We start from the raw sequence: 21,853 nt of genomic DNA, 5'->3' as shown, positions 1-21,853 counted from the left end.
ACTGTCAAGGAATATTGTAAATAGAAATTCTAGGATCTCAGGAAAAGAAATTCAAGAGACAGTAAAACATAATATACTCAGGTCTAAAGAAAATGCAAAACAAAGCTGCTAATTAGATTAACTGTTAATACAAGAGACATTTTTACAAGGTACAGTACCTGATTAGAACTGGCTTTTTCAAGTCTGTCAATCATAATTTCAAATTGCAAAGGCTTAATTTCCATCTTTCTGTTAAGTCTATTTAATAAGGTCTCATCTTCTGAATCCATATCATAATCTGGTTGTTCGTTGTCTAGATTAAAGGCTAGAAAAGAAAAAAAAATTCTTCAAACTCAGGAGAAATCATGGAGTTATATAGAGTTTATATTCAACCACAGGATACTCCCAAAGCATAAAGCATTGACCAAAGAGGAGTTCACGAGCAGACATCAAAAAATTGGTTTTAGAGATTCTGTTGAAGAAAAAATAAATTTTAATTCACATATGATTTAAAGTTTCACAGAACAGTAAAAACAGCAACTAGAATTTTTTATTTTAAAAATAAAGGGTCACAAATATATATATTAAAATATAAAGTAGCAATTATAAAAAAAGATATTTATTCACATGGTAGTTGGGAGCATAAAGAGAAGCTATGGAACTAAATTAACAGTCCAGAAATAAACTCAAGTATAAAATATATGATGGGAATGGCATTTCAAATCACTGGAGATAAAACAGATTTAAACAAACAAACAAAAAGAGGTGCTGGCCTGACAGACTAGTTCTCTTTAAAAATAAATAAATAAAATTAACATTTGCAACATTATAAATGGACCTGAGGGCGTTATGCTAAATGAAATAAGTCAGAGAGAGACAAATAATGTATGATCTCACTTCTATGTGGAACCTAAAAAACAACCCAAACTCATAGAAAGAGATCAGACTTGTTACCAGAGGCAGAGGGTGGGAAGAAAGGGAAACAGAGAAAGGTGGAGGAGGAAGAGTATGAAAGATAAGCAAAAATTGATAGGAAAGTATAATTTTCAAAATTTCACTTTTTTGGGGTACAGTTTCTTCTCTTGGCTATCTCTCAGGCTTTATCATCCATTAACAAAGAGAACAACCAATATGTTACATTATCAAGAGATACTGCTTGGAATATTCTTAGGGATGTGAGCTAACAGCAAGAAATATGCTATTTAAAATGAAATCTTCTTTAAGGATTGCCTAGCTCTGAAAAGTTGAATTCTGAATGTGCCCAGAAATTTATTTCTGGGCCCCTGAAGTCAACTGCTTCTTTTTATGAACTGACAAAAATCAGCATGAGGTACTCACTAATATTTAGAATGGACCAGTATAATTTGATTTACATTAGTACTATAAAAAGTATAGACATTCCTGCTATAACATGATATATGAGTTCCTCAAAAAAAAAATCCTCTATATGCAAAATTGTACACCAAAAATAACAGGCTTATGTAAAATCTATGTAACTTTGTGTTATCAGAGTCCAAGCAAACCATAAACGTTACAGTAGATGGCCACGTCTACTACCTCAAGGGATACTAAAAATGCACAAAAATAACAGAATGGAATTGCTGGCTTGTGGATACTGAAAGAACACAGACTGTAAGGGAATTTGGCGCGTTGGGGCTTCAGCAGGAAATGCAACCTGCCCCTATATGAGAGCTGTGCAAGGCTAGGGGGTATACCTTTCTGGGAAAGGCATCTTAGGTGCAGGCACTCATTTTTAATTTTTTTTTTTTTTGCGGTACACGGGCCTCTCACTGTTGTGTCCTCTCCCGTTGCGGAGCACAGGCTCCGGACGCGCAGGCTCAGCGGCCATGGCTCACAGGCCTAGCCGCTCCGCGGAATGTGGGATCTTCCCAGACCGGGGCACGAACCTGTGTCCCCTGCATCGGCAGGCGGACTCTCAAGCACTGCGCCACCAGGGAAGCCCTAAGTTTTTTAATATAGAGTTGAAAGGACTCTTTCCATGTTGAGCAGTCAAGGAAAAGCCTTTGCTCCTCCCTACTGAAGATTTTAATCCTTCTGTTGCTATTCCAGCCCCCTCTGGCAAAGAAAAATCATAGAAGAACCAGGACAACTTCCATGTAGTACTGACCTCATTCCCCCCTTTTATTGATTGTTGTTGAGCTAATTGGTATCATAAACACTTGTGCAGAGTAGTCTGTACAGCAAATGTGTATTACTAAGGACAAAAGTAATAATTTTATCCAGATCACCTGTCCTGATATTATTTTTCTTATAAAATCCTAAATGATACAGATTCCCCACGTCATAGCTCTTTTTGTAATGAATGAGATATTGTTTATAAATCTACCAATTGATAAATAAATGAGAGAAATGTATATAAAAATATTTCACAGGCAATCAACTACATAATTATATAAGCATCTATGTTACTACTCACATTCAATTTGCATTCAAAGGGCTTTTTTTTGGATGGGGGTGTCAAGAGAAAGTGTTTTATTTTTTTAATGTGGTAAAATACAAGTAACAAAATTTATTATCTTAACCATTTTTAAGTGTACAGCTTAGTGATGTTAGGTGCACTCACAATGTTGTGCAGTCATCACCACCATCCATCTCTAGAAAGCACAGGAAGGATTTTATAATTTCCTACTACCATTTCTTGCTTATGCTACCAAAAATATGGATATACCTAGTACTGCCTAGAAATAATACCTACCTCCTACATGTATCACAGAAACAATTTACAGAGTAAATCAAAAGATGTTTGTAAAACATACAAAATCCTGGTTTAGTACTAATTCAATTTATTAAGTGCTTACTTAATACATCAGGTAGAAAGCTAGGTATGGTAGATGAAGAGATGAATCCCTGTCTGTAGTTCCTCATTTGGAGTATGACAGTATTGACTTATACTTGTAAACACTCCTGTATAGGAAAAGAACTTTCTGTCTCAAGATTTTCCTCCCAAACACACATACCTGGTGGTCACTGGGCTTAGAACATTGTTTTTGTGTGTGTGTGTATGTGTGTGTGTGTGTGTTTAAAAGTCATTACTTATTTATTTCTCCCGCAGTGCATCCCAATTCTCTCCTACACCTGGTTAGTTCCAAAACTATTCAACTCCAGAACTGGTCCAGCAATGCAGCTGCCTGCAGCCGAGCCTGGGAATTATCAGATATCTGCCAAGGTGTTGTAAGGCATGGGCTGTGTCCAGAGATGGAAGTGTGGAAAGCAGTCCTCCCAGTACCACTCAGCTCTACATCTGTCAAGCACCTGGCTCAGGTGGGGCTTAGAATACTGTTTGTTCGTCTTAACAAAGCATTATAATATATCCTTTGAATTACATGACCATATCCCAGTTTATATCTTTTCTGTCCTCTGATTTAGAGGAGCAGTATGGCTATATATCATGCTTCTTTTGGATACTTGCAGTAAAGAGGTTAACTTGGGTACATATTTCTGAATTCTAGTTCTTTGGAAGGGAATTGCACCCCTGATGGATACTGTGTGCTACTGATGAGAACGATTCAATTTCCATTCCAAATGAGTAAACCCTTTTAAAACAAGCCTGGCAATATCCCTCATGTTCTTCCCTTCCTACCAGGTCCCAGGCAATATGGTTCTAGGAAATAAAGAGAAAAAAGGCCGTTCTGCCATCAAAAAGAGAGTGACCAGAGAATACACTACGAATATTCACAAACACATCCATGGAACACGCACCTCATATATCGAGAAATCTGAAAACTCACCATGAAGGAGATGGAAACACCTCATGTGTATACTGCTAACAAGCTCAACAAAGCTGTCTGGACTAAAAGATTAGGAATGCACCCAACCATATTTGGGCTTGTTTATTCAGAAAACATCATTAACATGAAGATTTGCTGAAGAAGCTCTATACACTGGTCACCTATGTACCTATCCTCACTTTCAACTTGCAGAGGGACAGGAGAGCAATTTACAAATCTGAAGACCAGAAGGCTTTGCATTTCTTCCTTCTACACAGCATAGAGTAATAGGCATCTTGTAAAACAATGGGCAAACTAGGGTCATCTGTGTGGTCTACAATGCGTCTAATAATAAGCTGGTCTGCACCAAGACCCTAGTGAGAAACAGAATTGTGCTCATCAATAGCACACAATACCTAGCAAAGGTACAAGTCCCACTATGCACTGTTCCTGAGTCACAAGGGGCAAAGCTGACTCCTAAGAAGAAAATTTAAACAAAGGCAGTCAAAAAATTTAAAACAAATATGATTAAGAAGGAAAATTTCTGAAGGAGTTCCTCCTCCACAGCAGACAAAGCTTCCTGAGAGCTTCGCTTCAAGGTCTGGCCAATGTGGTCAAGTGGCTAAGCAGATCGCTTTATGTGCTCAAGAGCGAGAAACTGGAGTTCCATCTAAGGAAGATCAGGGCCCACAGAGGCAGACCCTTCTCCCTCCCATCTTAGTTCAAAAACCAAACAAACCCCAACAGACAGTTATTATGAAAAAAGTAATTGTTTAAAATCACAAAGTTACTAACAAGGAGAAAAAAAAGGGCTGTCCAATCCACCTTGAATACTTCCAGTGAAGGGGCAGACAGATGTATTGTTTGACAGCTGCTTCTTACACTGAGTCAGTATCTGTCTTGTATTATTTCTTCTTCCACACCTCTAACAATTAAGTTTACTTTCATATTAAAGAAAAAATTTTCACCTAAAAATTCACTCATACACACATTTTTATCTTCAATTTGAAACAGAAACAAACCATAAACAATACTCTTGAGATTTAAAAGTTTCACATGTAGATAAAGTGATATAAACAAGAGAGCAGCAACTCCTGATTTTAAATGTTTTTTTATTATCAAAATTACTCCATTTTTATTAGTGAACATTTTTTTACCTAAAGTTGCTTGTCTTCTGAACAGGAATCAAAGAAAAGGCTGCAGACACTAAAGGCCATGAGAATGGAGACAATATTTATTACTATGCTTTCAGATTCCTTTCCTTATGAGTTTATTTTCTCTGAAGATCAACATATATCATTAAGGGTCTATAATGTGCTAGGTTCTAAAAACAGAAAGGAAGAATGGGAATACTCAAGATTGTAAAAAACTTTTTTTAATCTATATGCAACCTGTCAAGAGGAAAACTAGAATAAACAAAATATGCTGGGAGATCTAGACTCCAATTACCTTTACCCAAATTATATAGTAGTTACTCTTCTCTAGTAAACAGAGGGTAAAAATCTTAAAAAGTAATAGTTCTGGGACTTCCCTGGTGGTGCAGTGGTTAAGAATCTGCCTGCCAAGACACGGATTGATCCCTGGTCCAGGAAGATCCCATGTGCCACGGAGCAACTAACCCCGTGAGCCACAACTACTGAGCCCATGCACCAAAACTACTGAAGCCTGCGTGCTCTAGGGCCCATGTGCCGCAACTACTGAAGCCCACGTGCCCAGAGCCTGTGCTCCACAAGAGAAGCCACTGTAATGAGAAGTCCGTGCACCGCAACGAAGAGTAGCCCTCGCTCGCTGCAACTAGAGAAAGCCTGCATGCAGCAATAAAGACCCACCACAGCCAAAAAAAAGGAATAGTTCCTAAGGATAGTTGCAGACCAAAACCCCGATGTTCAATTAATCATGTAATTCCCTTTCCTTGTGTTGGTGGAAAAACAACAGGTGTGGAGGAAAATTGCATAACTAAAAAATGTTTACTCAACAATATTTAATATAGTAAAAATCTCACTGTCATAAAGTAAACTGGATAATTTTCATTTTTAAAAAGTTCTTTTTCTTATTCCTGGAATCCATTTTGAATTTTCTCTTTCAAATCTCCTTGTTATCTTTTTTCTTTTTCTAGTACACCAGGGTCACATTAAAAAGCAAGACAAAACAAAAAAGTTTACAAATAATAAAAAGTTACATGACCTAGAGTTGGAAACATCTTATCTTACAGATCAGAAAACTGAGGTTAAGAACTTTGGTGAGTTGAGCACAGGTTTCAGGGTCTTGACTCAGAGCTCAGTGCTTCTCCCACTACACCACACAGATGCTAAATTAAACCCTTCTAATCATAATAGCTGTAATAAAAAGTTCTTTGACTGTCAACGGGAAATTAATTAAAAGACCGTTTTTGTTCAGCCATGGACTTAAATTATTAAGATAATAAATTGCATACATTTAATAACCAAAGATAAAAATGATTAATTTACAAATAAAACAAATGCCAGTTGACTACAATGCATATAAAAGAAGATACTGCGAACCCAGTGCACCAGGCACTCAAGGATTTGTTAAAAACAAACAATAGGGCTTCCCTGGTGGCGCAGTGGTTGAGAGTCCGCCTGCCGATGCAGGGGACACGGGTTCATGCCCCGGTACGGGAGGATCCCACATGCCGCGGAGCGGCTGGGCCCGTGAGCCATGGCCGCTGAGCCTGCATGTCCAGAGCCTGTGCTCCGCAACGAGAGACCACAATAGTGAGAGGCCCGCGTACCAAAACAGAAAAAAAACAAAAAAACCCACAAACAATAAAAATTAAAATGAGAACGAACTCTAATAAGACTTTTCCACTTAAAGTTATTTTACATCTAGAAAATGTCCAACATTTACCTATGAATCATCAATGATAATTTTTTTAACATAAAAAGAAGCAACATTATACAAAGCTCCTACTTTCATGCATCTTTAAATTTCTTAAATGCTTACTTCTGGACACTATTTGCTAATATCCTATCCGTTTTTGTTTCTTTTTTTTTCTTTCTTTCTTTTTTCCCCCAATCCCTTTGATGCAAGCAACAAAATAAGACAGAGGCACTAATGCACCTTGTTTTGTAAAGGTTCTTCTTTGAAAGTATAAACAATAACACTTATAAGAGTGTCATTCACTTAAAAACTCTCTAGTCTACCTCTTCTTCCAGCTCTGCATTTCCTTTCTTATACAACTTTCCAAAATTATGTTTATTAATCCTTTGAACCCAGTAACAACAAACACCGACTAACACCCACTAACAACAAACACATGTACAACATGTGTAACAGGCTCCCTGATAAATTAAGATAGATAACAACACCATAAAGCATAGAGAAAGTGGTGAAAGGTAATTCCAGACAGAGAGGGTAGCAGGAAAAAAGACAGAGAATATGCTTAACTACAAAAGCCATAAATTAACAATAATGAGTTTGGATAGGAGGCTATATGATTCCAATGTACCTTCAAATAGTAGGACAAAAATTCAAAACCATATGTCCACGGAAGCTGTATGCACATATATAAAATGTATATTATATATTTTAACAGTAGAGTTGAAGAGTTTTACAAGTCTAGCATCAGCAATGCTACTGCATATCTAAATCTCAGTTAAATGGAACCCAGTGTACAATAAAGTGGGCTCTGACCAGGTAGACCTATGAACTAGGAAGCAGTTGGAATAAAACATCTTCCTAAGATCCCATATACTTAACTCTAAGGAAGTCCAGGGATCTGACAAAGGCTCATAAGTCTCTCCTTGACATAAGTAGCATCAAAGCCTTTAAAACAGTGTTTCTCAAACTCAAGCATTCACCAGAATCATCTGATTGAATCAAACAGATTGCTGAGCTTGATGACCAGTTTCTGACCCAGTAGATCTGGAGTGTGCCTTGTGAATTTGTATTTCTAACAAGTTCCCAAGTGATGCTGGACAACATTTTGAAGACCTCTAACCTAAACCCAAATCTTCACTCTTAAAAGATTATAAACTTTACTTATTCCTAATGTGAAATACAATGAATTTTAAAAATTCTTGTATTGTTAAGATCCTCAGACTTCAAATAACTTTCAAAGATACTTAATGATGAACTAGTATATCTCAAATTTCAGAAGCAACCCAAGCACCATCTCCTCCTCTGCTTGGAGCTCTCCAAGGTTCTGATAACCTCCAAATCTAGCTGTTCTAAATGTTGTACCAAGAGATCATATGAATCTTGATAAAGTCAGAATTCTTGACTTTGATTCTCCAAGATTTCCTATTGTTATAAGACTTGACTAGAGACCTTACTTACACTTTCCTCCCAATGTATAGAAAAAGAAAGTGAAGTGCAGAAGAGTTCAAGGCCACTTTTTACAAGATTATATAGTGAACCAAGGCTGTCTACCAACTGATTTATTCTGTAAGGAGTTCCAGGTTTATACTATAATCAGGATTATTCTCGTAGTCTTTCTGCTGACTAGCCAACAAACTACATTCCTCTCCCACTTTGAAGAATTCACTTTTTATATATAAAAAAAGTATTACTGGTCAAAATCAGTAGCAATGACTACAACTATGGGAATCACAGACCATGAGAATGGGTAAGTGGATACTCTGAATTTTCAGATAGAAATTTTCATAGTTAGAGAGGGGAAAGAGCCTAATGATATTAGATAGGACCCAGGGGGTGTGATAATGATTTTTTTAAAAAAAGGTGTATAAAGATAATGATCTCTTTATTCTCCCTCAAATTATGCTTTTTCTTATTAGTCTTCTCTTTTCTCCTCCTTCAGATTCTTCTTCCCGTGTTTTCTAACAACTCAATAGACAACTGGGCAAGTAACAGTTCAGGACATAAAAAATGCTAATGGATTCTAATCACATGAAAAGACCCTCAACCTCATTCATAATAAGAAATCCAAATTAAAACTATACTGAGAAATCAGAGTAAAGTCTGGGTTTCAGGTAATGATAATAATGTACCAGTATGATTTCTTAGATTCAACACATGTGCCACAGTAATGCATGATGATAATATTAGAGGAAACTGAAACTGGATGAGAGGTATACAGGAACACTCTGTACTACCGTCACAACTTTCCTGTAAATCTAAAATTTTTCCAAAATCAAAAGTTTATTTTAAAAAAATTACTACTGATACACTGAGGTGTATCATCTCTTACCTACCAACTGGCAAAAATCAAAAAATTCAAAAGCAATCTTTTGACCAGGATATGGGGAAACAAGCTCTCTCATACTTTGCTAGTGGACATACAAACTGGTATAATCCTTACAGAGGGCAATTTGATAACTTCTGTAAGAAAAAGATATAATCGTACCCTTATGAAATTCTTTATATTCAAAATTATTCACTGAAGCACTATTTGTAATAACAAAAGACTGGAAACAATCCAAGTTTCATTCCATAGAAAAATGGATAATAAACTGGCACATCCCAAACACAAAGGACTACTTATGCAGCAGTAAAAAGGCATGAGGACACACTCTACACGCTGATACAGGACAATTCCTAGACTACACTCTTACACACACACGCACACACACACAAAATATGCTAAAAAGTACATATAGTGTGCTAATTTTTCTGTAAGAAGGGGTATAAGAATATAATTTCCTATGTACTTCAATTTGTGTAACAAAACCCTAAAAGAATAGATAGACTAATACAAGTGGTTACTTATAAGGGGAGGATGACTGGAGTAGAGGGTAGACAGGGATGAAGTTGTTTTCCTATATTTTTATTTTGGAATATTCTAAATGCATTATCTATTTAAAGATAAAGTAAAATCATGTTACTTTGCGACTCTAAAAACGATTTTGTGTTTTAAGAAAATATTCTGGGTCTGTGATCCCTATGTACTGTGATCCCCAGATTCTTCGGTTCAAACCTCTTATCTTATTCACTCTCAACCAATCTTTCAACAAGTACAGTACGAGGGCAAAAAGCCTCACTCAGACATCTGGGTTCATGCAGTATCTTGGCTTAATTAGTACAAACTAATTCTACAATTATATATTTTATATCAGTAAGAACACACATTCTATTAATATCTATAGTGTAAAATAATTAATAAATAAGTCACAGAAAGAGAACATATCTCTCTAGCCCACTAAATGGTCAGGAACTTGAGAAATTAAACAGCAGTATTCTTTTTTTTTTTTTTTTGCGGTACATGGGCCTCTCACTGTTGTGACCTCTCCCGTTGCGGAGCACAAGCTCTGGATGCACAGGCTCAGCGGCCATGGCTCATGGGCCTAGCCGCTCCACCGCATGTGGGATCTTCCTGGACCGGGGCATGAACCCATGTCCCCTGCATCAGGAGGCGGACTCTCAACCACTGCACCACCAGTGAAGCCCTAAACAGCAGTATTCTTATAAAGAGAATTGTTTTAATGTTAGCAAAGTATTAAATGGACAATGGAGGTAAACTCAGTATACAGAAGATATCAGAAAGATTTAAAATAGAAATCTTAATAGATCTGAAAAAATCCAAATGTATAAAACATGAATTAGAGAGCAATGAATAATTTCCTTTACAAAAAGAGACTCTTTAACTAAATAAGATTTCACCAAATATTCTTTGCAAAAATCAGCCCTACGGTAGATATATCTCATTTTTAAATACACATTTTAGACTTCAAAACATATTGCAATGACACAATAATCAAATCGGTGTGGCTGCCATAAAGACAGACATACAGACCAATGGAACAGACAGCAAAGAAATAAACCATTATGTATATGACCAAATGATCAAAAAGGGTGCCAAGGCTAAACAATGGAGAAAGGATAGTCTCTTCAACAAATGGTGTTGGGAAAACTGGAAATCCACATGCAAAATATGAAGATGGACACTTATCTTACATCATATACAAATATCAACTTGAAACTCCTAGAAGAAAACAAAGGCAGAAAACTTTGTGACACTGGATTTGCCTATGATTACTTGAATATGACACCAAGAGCACAGGCTACAAAAGCAAAAATAGACAAATGGGACTGCATCAAACTTAAAAACTTCTGCACAGCAAAGGAAACAATCTAAAGAGTGAAAATATGGAGTGCAAGAAAATATTTGCAAAACATATCTGATAAGGGTATAACATATATCTTTATGTAAGAATATATAAAGAACTCCTACAACTCAAGAACAAAATACCAAATAACCGATTTAAAGGATATGAATAGACAATTTGCCAAAGAAGATATATAAATAGCCAACAAGCATATAAAAAGATGCTAAACATCACTAAACATTAGGGAAACACAAGGCTACAATGAGATGTCATCTCACCCTCATTAGGATGGCCACTTCTAAAATAAAACACAACACAAAAAATTACACTTGGGGTGAAAGTGGAGAAATTGGAACCCTGTGCATTGTTGGTAGGATGATAAAATAGGTGCTGCCACTGTGGAAAAAATATGAAGTTTCCTCAAATATTAAAAGTAGAATTACCATGTGATCCAGCAATCACACTTCTGTGCATATATCCAAAAGAACTGAAAATAGGATCTCAAAGAGATATGTGAACACCCATGTTCATTGCAATGTTATTTACAACTGCCAAGATATGGAAGCAACCAAAATGTCCATCAACAGATGAATGGATAAACTAAATGTGGTATATACATACAGTGGAATATCATTCAACCTTAAAAAAGAAGGAAATCTTGTCATATGCTACAACATGGATGAACTTCAAGGACATTATGCTAAGTGAAATAAGCCAGTCACAAAAAGACAAATACCACAGGATTCCACTTAAAGTAGACAAATTCACAGATACAAAAAGTAGAACGGTGGTTGTCAGGTACTGCGGGGAGGGTGTTAACAGGGAATTGTTTAGTTTCAGTTATACAAAATAAAAAATTCTAGAACTTCCCTGGTGGCGCAGTGGTTAGGAATCCGTCCGCCAATGCAGGGCTCACGGGTTCGAGCCCTGGTCCAGGAAGATCCCACATGCCATGGAGCAACTAAACCCATGTGCCACAGCTACTGAGCCTGCATGCCACAAGTGCTGAAGCCCGCATGCCTAGAGCCAGTGCTCCGCGACAAGAGAAGCCACTGCAATGAGAAGCCTGCACACCGCAACAAAGAGTAGCTCCCGCTCGCTGCAACTAGAGAAAGCCCGCATGCAGCAACAAAGACCCAACACAGCCAAAAATGAATAAATAAAATAAATAAAATTTAAAAAATTTCTAGAGATCTGTTGTACAATGATGTGTACATAGTTAACAATACTGTAATGTATACTTAAAAAGTGTTAATAGAGAAAATTTGTTATGTGTTTTTTACCACAACAAAACAACAACAAAAACCCCATTTTAGGGACTTCCCTGGTGGTCCAGCAGTTAAGACTCTGAGCTCCCTACACAGGGGGCCTGGGTTCGATCCCTGGTCAGGGATCCCACATGCTGCAACTAAGAGGCCACATGCTGCAACTAAAGATCCCGAACACCTCAATGAAGATACCGCACGCTGCACCAAAGATCCTAGAGCAGCCAAATAAATAAATAAATATTTAAAAAGCAAAACAAAAACACCCATTTTAACCTGAATCAAATCCCAGGAAACAGGCAAACCCAAATTGAGGAACACTGTACAAAATAACTGGCCTGTACTCAAAAATGTCAGTGGCATGACGCACAAAAAGATTTAGGAATAGCCCAAAACCATCATGTGATGGCTGGATGCAACATATCATCTGAAGTTTTCCTTCACTATTAAGAATATTACTGAGGCAATTATTAAAATGCAAATGAGGTGAACAGATTAGGTAACTGCAGTGGCAATTACTGATTTTGATAACTGTGCTTTGGTTATGTAAAAGAATGTGTTTTTAAGAAACACACACTTGGGCTTCCCTGGTGGAGCAGTGGTTGAGAGTCCGCCTGGCTGATGCAGGGGACATGAGTTTGTGCCCCGGTCCGGGAAGATCCCACATGCCGCGGAGCAGCTAGGCCCGTGAGCCATGGCCGCTGAGCCTGTGCTCCGCAACGGGAGAGGCCTGTGTACTGCAAAAAAAAAGAAACACTTAAGTATTCATAGATAAAGATCTGTTACTTACTCTAAAAGGGTTCAAAACAAAAATAACGTGGAAGTAAGGACATTGCTGAACTCAACACCACTATCAATCATATTATGGATATAATGGACATCCATAGACCACATCAACCAACAACACAGATTACACATTCTTTTCAAGCTCACAGGGAACACTGACCAAGATACCACATCCTGGGACATAAAAAAACACCTTAATAAATTTAAAAGAATAAAAATCATACAATATCTGCTCTCACATCACAATGGAATTAAACCAGCAATCAATAAGAGAAGCATAGCTGGAAAATCCCAAAATACTTAGATATTAAACAATACACTTATAAATATGGTCAAAGATGAAATATCAAGAGAAATTTTAAAATATTTTGAACTAAATGAAAATGTAACTCGTCAAAATTTGTGGGATGTAAAAAAGCAGTGCTTAGAAGAAAATTTAAGCATTGAATGCATATATTAGAAAAGAAGAAAGATCTAAAATCAATAATCTAATCTTCCACCTGTGGGAACTGGAAAAGGAAGAGCAAATTAAATCCAAAGTAAGCAGAAGAAAAAAAATAGAGTAAGAAATAGAGCAGAAATCAGTGAAAGTGGAAACAGGAAATCAATAGAGAAAAATATCAACAAAACCAAAAGCTGGTTTTTGGAAAAGATCAGTAAAATCAATAAGGCTCTAGCCAAGCTAACTCAGAAAAAACGAGACAGAACATAATTACTAATATCAGAAATTTTAAAATAGGGAGCATCACTACCGAGTCCATGGACATTAAAAGGATGGTCAAAGAATACTGTGAACAATTCTATGCCCACAAATTTGATAAGCTTTATGAAATGGACTAATTCCTTGAAAGACACAATCTGCCAAAACTCACACAAGAAAAAATATACAATCTGAATAGGCCTGTCTTTATTAAAGAAATTGAATCAATAATTAATAATCTTCCAAAACTGAAAGTACCAGGCACAGATGGGCTCACTGGTGAATTTTACCTAACATTTAAGGAAGAAATCGTATCAATACTCTATAATGTCTATCAGAAGATAGAAGCAGAGGGAATTCTTCCTAACTCATTCTATGAGGCCAACATTACCCTAATACCAAAATCAGATAAAGACATTACAAGAAAACTACAGACCAATATCTCTCACGAACATAGAAGCAAAAATCCTCAATAAAATCGAATCTAAAAATGTATAAAAAGAATTATACTCCATGACCAAGTGAGATTTATCACAGTACCTGTGATAAATACCTTTTTTCTCTGCAAAGCTGGGGAAAAAAAAATCAATGAATGTAATCCACCACATCAACAAAGAAAAAAATCAAAATTATATCAATAGATATAATTATTTCTGCTCTATTTTGGTTTCTGGTCAAACTAAAAACCAAAACTCTATTGGTATCAGTAGATTTCTGCTCTATTTCTTATCCTATTTCTTTTCTTCTGTTTACTTTGGATTTAATTTGCTCTTCCTTTTACAGTTCTCACAGGTGGAAGATTAGATTATTGATGCAGAAATAGTGCAGAAAAAGCATTTAACAAAAAAATGCTTTTTTGTTAAAAAGCATTTAACAAAATCCAACATCTATTCATGATAAAAACTGACAGCAAACTAGGAATAGACGGAAATTTCCTCAACTTGATAAAGAACATCTACAAAAAACTTACAGCAAACATCATACTTAGTGTTGTGAAACTAAGAGCTTTCCTACCAATATCAGAAACAATGCAAGGATGTCCCCTCTCACCACTGCTTTTCAACATTGTACCAGAAGTCCCAGCTAATGCAGTAAGACAAAAAAAAAAAAAAAAAAAAAGGAAACGAAAGCTATAAAGACTGGGAAGGGAGAAATTAAACTGTCTTTGTGCACAGATGATAAGCTTGTCTATGTACATATGTATATACATTCTATTAAAGAACTGACCAAAAACTCCTGGAACTAAGTGATTATAGCAAGGTTGCAGAAAACAAGGTTAATATACAAAAGTCAAACACTTTCCTATATACTGCAATGAGAAAGTGGAATTTGAAACTAAAAACACAAAACCATTTACATTAGCATCCAAAAAAATGAAACATTAAGGTACAAATCTAACAAAATATGTACAAGTTCTATATGAGGAAAACAACAAAACTCTGGTGGAACATATCAAAGAATTAAATAAATGGAAAGACAGTCATGTTTATGGGTAGGAAGACTCAATTTGGTTAACACATCAGCTTTTCCCAACTTGATCTAAAGATTCAACGCAATCTCAATCGAAATCCCAGCAAGTCATTTTGTGTATCAATCAGTACTGACAAAGTGATTCTCAAGTTTATATGAAGAATCAAAAAAATCCAAAATAGTCAACAGAATACTGAAGAATAAAGTCAGAGGACTGACTTCAAGACTTACTATGAAGCTACAGTAATTCAGACAGTGTGCTATTGACCAAAAAATAGACAAAAAGATCAGTGGAAGAGAACAGAGGGTCCAGAAATAGCCCCATACAAATACACTCAACTGATCTTTGACAAAGGAGCAAAGACAAATTCAATGGAAAAAGAATAGTCTTTTCAACAAACAGTGCTGGGACAACTGGACATCCATATTAAAAAAGATGAATCTAGGTACAGACCTTACACCCTTCACAAAAATTAACTCAAAATGAATCACAGACCTAAATGTAAAACAGACCTATAAATCTACTAGAAAGTAACATAGGAGAAAATCTAGATGCTCTTATGTTTGGTGATGAAATTTCAGAAATACCACCAAAAGCAAGATCCATGAAAGAAAAAAATTAAGTTGGACCTCTTTAAAATTAAGAACTTCTCCTCTATGAAGGACACTATTAAAAAAATGAAAAGAAAACCACAGACTGGGAGAAAATATTTTAAAAACTCATATCTGATAAAGGACTCCAAAATATACACAGAACACTTAAAATTCAACAGTAAGAAAACAAAGATCCCAATTAAAAAATGGGTAAAAGATCCAACAGACACCTCACCAAGGAAGATATACAAACTGCAAATAATGATATGAAAAGGTACTCAACATCCTAGGTTATTAGGGAATTACAAGTTAAAATAATGAGATACCATTACATACCTATTAGAATAGCTAAAATTCTAAAATTGACAATACCAAAGCTGATGAGGATACAGAGCAACATGAGCTCTCGTTCACTGCTGGGAGAAATGCAAAATGGAATAGCCACTTTGGAAGTCAGTCTGGCAGTTTCTTACAAAGCTAAACACTGCCTTACTGTACAAACCAACAATTGCACTCCTAGGTATTTACCCAAAAGAGATAAAAACTTACGTCCACATAAAACATGCTATTACTTAGAGTACATTTTTCATAATTGCCAAAAATTGGAAGCAACCAAGGTGTCCTTCAATAGGTAAATGAATAAACAAACTCTGAATTATCCATACAATGGAATATTATTCAATGATTTAAAAAAAAAAACTATCAAGCCAAAAGAAAATTAGAAGAATCTTAAATGCAAACTGATAAGTTAAGGAAGCCAGTCTGAAAAGCCTATGTACTGTATAATTTCACCTATATCACATTTTGGAAACGGCAAAACTACAGAGAGAGCAAAAAGATCAGTGGTTGCCAGGGATTTGAAGGAATGAATAGGTGAAAATACAGGGAGTTTTTATCGTAATTCAACTATTCTATAAGATAATGTAATGGTGGATCTATGACATGGATTTTTAAAAATCCATAAAACTGTACAAGACAAACACCAAAGAGAATGGACTTTAGTTAATAAGGTACTGACTACATTAACTGTAACAAATGTACCACACTAATGCAAGGTAATAATAGTGGAAATTGTGTGTGTGTGTGTGTGTGTGTGTGTGTGTGTAGGAGGTAGTATATGGGAATTTGCTGTTCTATCTTTTCAATCTTTTGTTAAATCTAAAAATGTTTTAAAAAACCCTATTAATCCACTTAAAACTATGTAAAGGACCTGAACAGGCATTTGTCCAACGAAGATACATGAATGGCTAACAGGTACATGGAAAGATGCTTGGCCTCACTAATTATTAGGGAAACGCAAATCACAATCACAAGATATTACCGCATGCCTGTCAGAATGACCAGCACCAGAAAGACAAGAGATAACAAATGCTGGTAAGTATGTGGAGAAAAGGGAACCCTTGTGCACTGTCAGTAGGAATGCAAATTGATACAACCACTATGGAAAACAGTATGGAGGTTCCTCAAAAAGTTAAAAATAGAACTACAATATGATTCAGCCACCCCACTTCTGGAAATAAACCAAAGGAAATGAAAACACTGTGTTGAAGAGATATATGCACCCCCATGTTTGCAGCAGCCTTATTTACAATAGCCAAGATATAGAAACAACCTAAGTGCCCATCGACAAACTAAAGTTGTGGTACAATGGAATATTATTCAGCCATTAAAAAGCAGGAAATCCTGCCCATTTACGGGCATTATGGATGGACCTTGAGGGCATTATGCTAAGTGAATTGACTCAGACAGAGAAAGGTAGCAAATACTGTATGATCTCACTTAGAAGTAGATATAAAAAAAAAAAATTTCCAACCCCCCACCCCAAACTCATAGAAAGAGAGATCAGATTTGTGATTACCAGAGGTGGGAGGCTGGGGGAGGGAGAACTGGATGAAGGTGGTCAAAAGGTACAAACTTCCAGTTATGAGATAAGTAAGTTCTGGGGATGTAATGTACACCATGATGACTATAGTTAACATGGCTCTATGTTACATATGAAAGCTGTTAAGAGAGTAAATCTTAAGAGTTCACATCACAGGGGGATGTGTATATGAAGTGAAGGATGCTAACTAAATTTATTCTGGTAATCATTTAAAAATATGTGTAAGGCAAATCATTATGCTATACACCTTAAACTTACACAGTCCTGTATGTCATCTATATCTCAATAAAACTAGAAGAAAAAAAAAAGCATGGATTCTGGAATCTGACTGCCTGGTTCAAATTCTGGCTCCCTTAATTACAAGGTCTTGGGAGCATGCTTGGGAGCAGTATTTCATTGTGTATATATACCACATCTTCTTTATCCATTCATCTGTTTATGGACACTTAGGTTGCTTCCATATCTTGGCAACTGTAAATAATGCTGCTATGAACATTGAGGTGCATGTATCTTTTCAAATTAGTGTTTTTGTTTTTTTCAGATATACACCCAGGATTGGTATTGCTGGGTCGTATGGTAGTTCTATTTTTAGCTTTTTAAGAAACCTCCATACTGTTCTCTGCAGTGGCTGCACCAATTTACATTCCCACCAACAGTGTATGAGGGTTCCCTTTTCTCTACATCCTCACCAACGTTTGTTATTTTTTTTCTTTTTGATGACAGCCATTCTGACAGGTGTGAGGTGACACCTCATTGTGGTTTTGATTTGCATTTCCATGATGATTAGTGATGCTGATCATCTTTTCATGTGCCTGTTGCCCATCTGCATGTCCTCTTTGGAAAAATGTCTATTCAGTTCTTCTGCCCGCCCCCCCCTCGTTTTTTTGGCCATGCCAGGCAGCACGTGGGATCTTAGTTTCCCTGCCAGGGACTGAACATGCGCCCCCTGCATTGGAGTGCTGAGTCTTAACCACTGGACCACCAGGGAAGTCCCCTTCTACCCAATTTATAAATCAGGTTGTGTTTTTGATGTTGAGTTGTATGAGCTGTTTATATATTTGGCTATTAATCCCTTATTGATCATATCATTTGCAAATATTTTCTCCCATTCAGTACGTTGTCTTTTCATCTTGTCAGTAGTTTCCTTTCTTGCACAAAAGCTTTTAAGTCTAATTAGGTCCCATTTGTTTATTTTTGCTTTTATTTCCTTTACTTTAGGAGACACATCCAAAAAAATATGGCTGCAATTTATGTCAGAGTGTTCTGCCTATTTTTTCCTCTAGGAGTTTTATAGTATCCAGTCTTACATTTAATCCATTCTTAGTTTATTTTTGCATATGGTGTTAGAGAATGTTCTAATTTCATTCTTTTACAAGTAGCTGTCCAGTTTTCCAAACACCACTTATTGAAGAGATTGTCTTTTCTCTATTGTATATTGTTGCCTCTTTTGTTGTAGATTAATTGACCATAAGCAAGTGGGTTTATTTCTGGGCTCTCTATCCTGGTTCATTGATCTACGTGTCTGTTTTTGTGCCAGTACCATACTGTTTTGATTACTGTAGCTTTGTAGTATAGCCTGAAATCAGGGAGCATGATTCCTCTGGCTCTGTTCTTCTTTCTCAAGATTGTTTTGGCTATTCAGGGTCTTTTCTGTTTCCACACACATTTTAAAAGTATTGTTCTAGTTCTGTGAAAAATGCCCTTGGTAATTTTTTTTAAATAGTGGACATAAGTAAATGCATATAGGCCCAAGGGGCATGCTCCTTGTACTCAGACTTCTCTATCACTTCTCTATCCCAGACTGTCAAATGATTATTTCGTTTTCCCAAATACCTGGAATGACTTAATATGTAATTTTCTAAGTTTTAGGGCTCCTCATCCTTTCCTGGATTAGTAGTTACCCAGATACTGCTCTACCATTTTAGCACTACTGCCCACACTCACAGCTTTATCCAAGGATAGGAGGCTCAGCACAATCTTGAGAAGAGAGGAAGACCCTTAAAGCCAGCTAATCTGAATGCAGGTTGCCCTCAGGGCCTGACCTTGCTCACTGCCCCTGATATCACTCCTCTGACCACCTCAACCTGGAATCTAGCTTCACCTAGAATGTGCTGTCCATAAATCTGATACAATCCACTCCTATACTTGTGGCCTGGCTTTTCTGTTATTTATTTAACTGTGTGATGTCACTTCTGCTCAATTTGATTTCTTAATAGATATCCAGTGACATTTTTACAAGAAATGATGTTCCCAGAATGCATCCTTTCCACCAAAAAGTTTTACTGTATAAACAAAACAATGCTCTTCATTTGGTATCTTCTCCAACTCCTTCCAATCAAAACATATTTGCCCTGCCAAAGCAAAAGGTCAGTTATCATCATTTTTGTTTAATAGGGAGAACAGCAAAAAACATTCCAAGGATAATAAAATTAAAGTTGGATGTTAGATCAGCATCTGTCTCGCTCCTGCTGAAAACGTAGTAGAATACATACGTCCACCTTACACTAAATAAGCAGAATTTTTCTTCTTTTCCAATTGTAGACTTGACAATGGCCAGCTTCACTGAACTGAGGAGTCAGTTTCAAGTGTACTGAGGTGTACAGCAGTGTACACGCATGGACAGGCACCTTCCCAGGGCTTAAGATGTTGGCTGCAGACACAAACAGCAGAATTCAGTTTCCTTTGAGTGGGCTCCTCTCCCTGCCTGACAGATAACAAGGGGTGCTACCCCACCAATTCTTTCTCCTGAACTCTTTCTTTCAGCCAAGAAACAGGTGAGACATTCTACTGATCTGTGTTTGTAGGAGTAATGCACTGAGAAGGGGAAGTGAACCTTCATTTCAAAACAAGCAAAGGAGTCCTGTTTCAAAGAAGCATTTAATTGAGTTCAAAACTGGATATAAATTAACTACAGAATACTTATGAAACAATATCTTAAGTTCCTTCACTTTCTAAAATTCTGAGATACTGTAAAATATATTAAGTAAAAGGGGTAATGGGAGGTCAAAATAAAGAATTTATTGCTATGTAAACAGTCATTTCCTTAAAAAAAAAAAAAAGGTTTGGATCTTGAATTTAATGAAGTTCTTAAACTCCCAAAGGAATGAAAGAATTTTAACATCTGGGTTGAGGTACCCAAAGTAAATTTGTTGTAACAGTAAGTAAAACAGAAGTAGCATTTTCTGTATGTCACACAACTGACCAATGTGTAGAATTAGCTTAAATGAGGAACAGTTTGAGTATCTTGGGTCATCAATGACTATAGGTCACCAAGATGCTTTCGACCTGGTCAGAACACCACAATGTGTTGTGATTAAATAAGTTCCCCTGAATACCAATATGGGTTACTATGGCGAACTGGTACCAAAAGAGACAGGAAAGAATAGGCAGGTTTATCTCACATCCACACCAAGACTGGAGTCATTCCACTCCTAACTCCTTCTTGGCAGATAATTTTTGTCCTAAAATGACACTGTTGGTGAATAAGTGAGCTCAATTTTTAACCTGATCCACAGAGCAGGTCTCTCAATTTCACTGTACACACCAATAATTTTATTCTTGTATTTAATTCTGTATATAATTTTGAGTCCTACGAGATCAATGTCTCAAAAAAGTCATGATGTGTACGCTTATATCTTCACCATTCATTCACTGATTTATTTGGCAAATATTTAACTGCATACCTAATCATATGCTAGGTACTACAGTAAGCAGTAAAATTAAAAGGGGAAAAAAGAAGCCCCTCCTTTCAATGAGCCTTATGACCTAGTGAAGCAACAGAGGGCAAACAATCACAACTGCAGGTGGTCGATGCACACAACACAGGAGGGCTTGCGGTAAACAGTGCCAAGACCTCTGCTTAGAGGGGTCAGGAAAAGGCTCCTAAAGGTAGTCCTGGAGATGAGCCTTGAAGAACAAGTTGTATTTTAAAAAGAGGAGAAGAGAAGTAAAGGGCTATGTAAAGCCCTGGAGGCATGAAAAAATAAGAGATAAGTCAGAGATCTAAAAGGAGCTCATTATTATTGTATCTGGAAGTGTGAAGGGTTAGAGGAATGGGGGGTGGGGTGTGGTGTACTGAGACTGTAGTGTAGGACTGTATGGAGAATGAGATGCAGCTTCTGTTCCTGAGGAACTTACAGTCTAGTGGAGGAAACAGACCTCCAACAGTTCATTTCAATGAGGCTGATGTCATGGTGGAAGAATAAACAGCAAACTGTGACTGGACAGGCACAAAGGAGGGCCTTAAACACCATACAAATATGTTAAAATTTTATCCCACAGGCAACAGTGAGTCTGAAAAATTCTAAATGGGTACCAATCACAACAGTGGCAGCGTGGATGACTGGAAGGTACAAAGACAAGAGCAGAGCAATACAGTACAATACTTTGGAAGACCAATACAAAGGTGTCTGCCAGAGCCCAGG

The 21,853-nt window shown here is 36.7% G+C and overlaps 1 protein-coding gene across 1 annotated transcript in view; it reads right to left on the bottom strand.

Annotated features, from left to right (window-relative positions):
• EPC2 (enhancer of polycomb homolog 2) overlaps positions 1–21,853 on the bottom strand; it is a 105,181-nt gene that overhangs the window by 38,381 nt on the left and 44,947 nt on the right. The window contains exon 3 of the mRNA XM_065880426.1: positions 159–304. Within this exon, the coding sequence (XP_065736498.1) occupies positions 159–304 (146 nt within the window). The remainder of the gene's footprint in view (positions 1–158; positions 305–21,853) is intronic.

The sequence above is a fragment of the Phocoena phocoena genome, chromosome 7, assembly GCF_963924675.1.
Source record: "Phocoena phocoena chromosome 7, mPhoPho1.1, whole genome shotgun sequence".
Classification (NCBI taxonomy): Eukaryota; Metazoa; Chordata; class Mammalia; order Artiodactyla; family Phocoenidae; genus Phocoena; species Phocoena phocoena.
The sequence above is the reverse complement of the archived record's forward strand: the minus strand, read 5'-3'. Positions and strand labels throughout refer to the sequence as shown.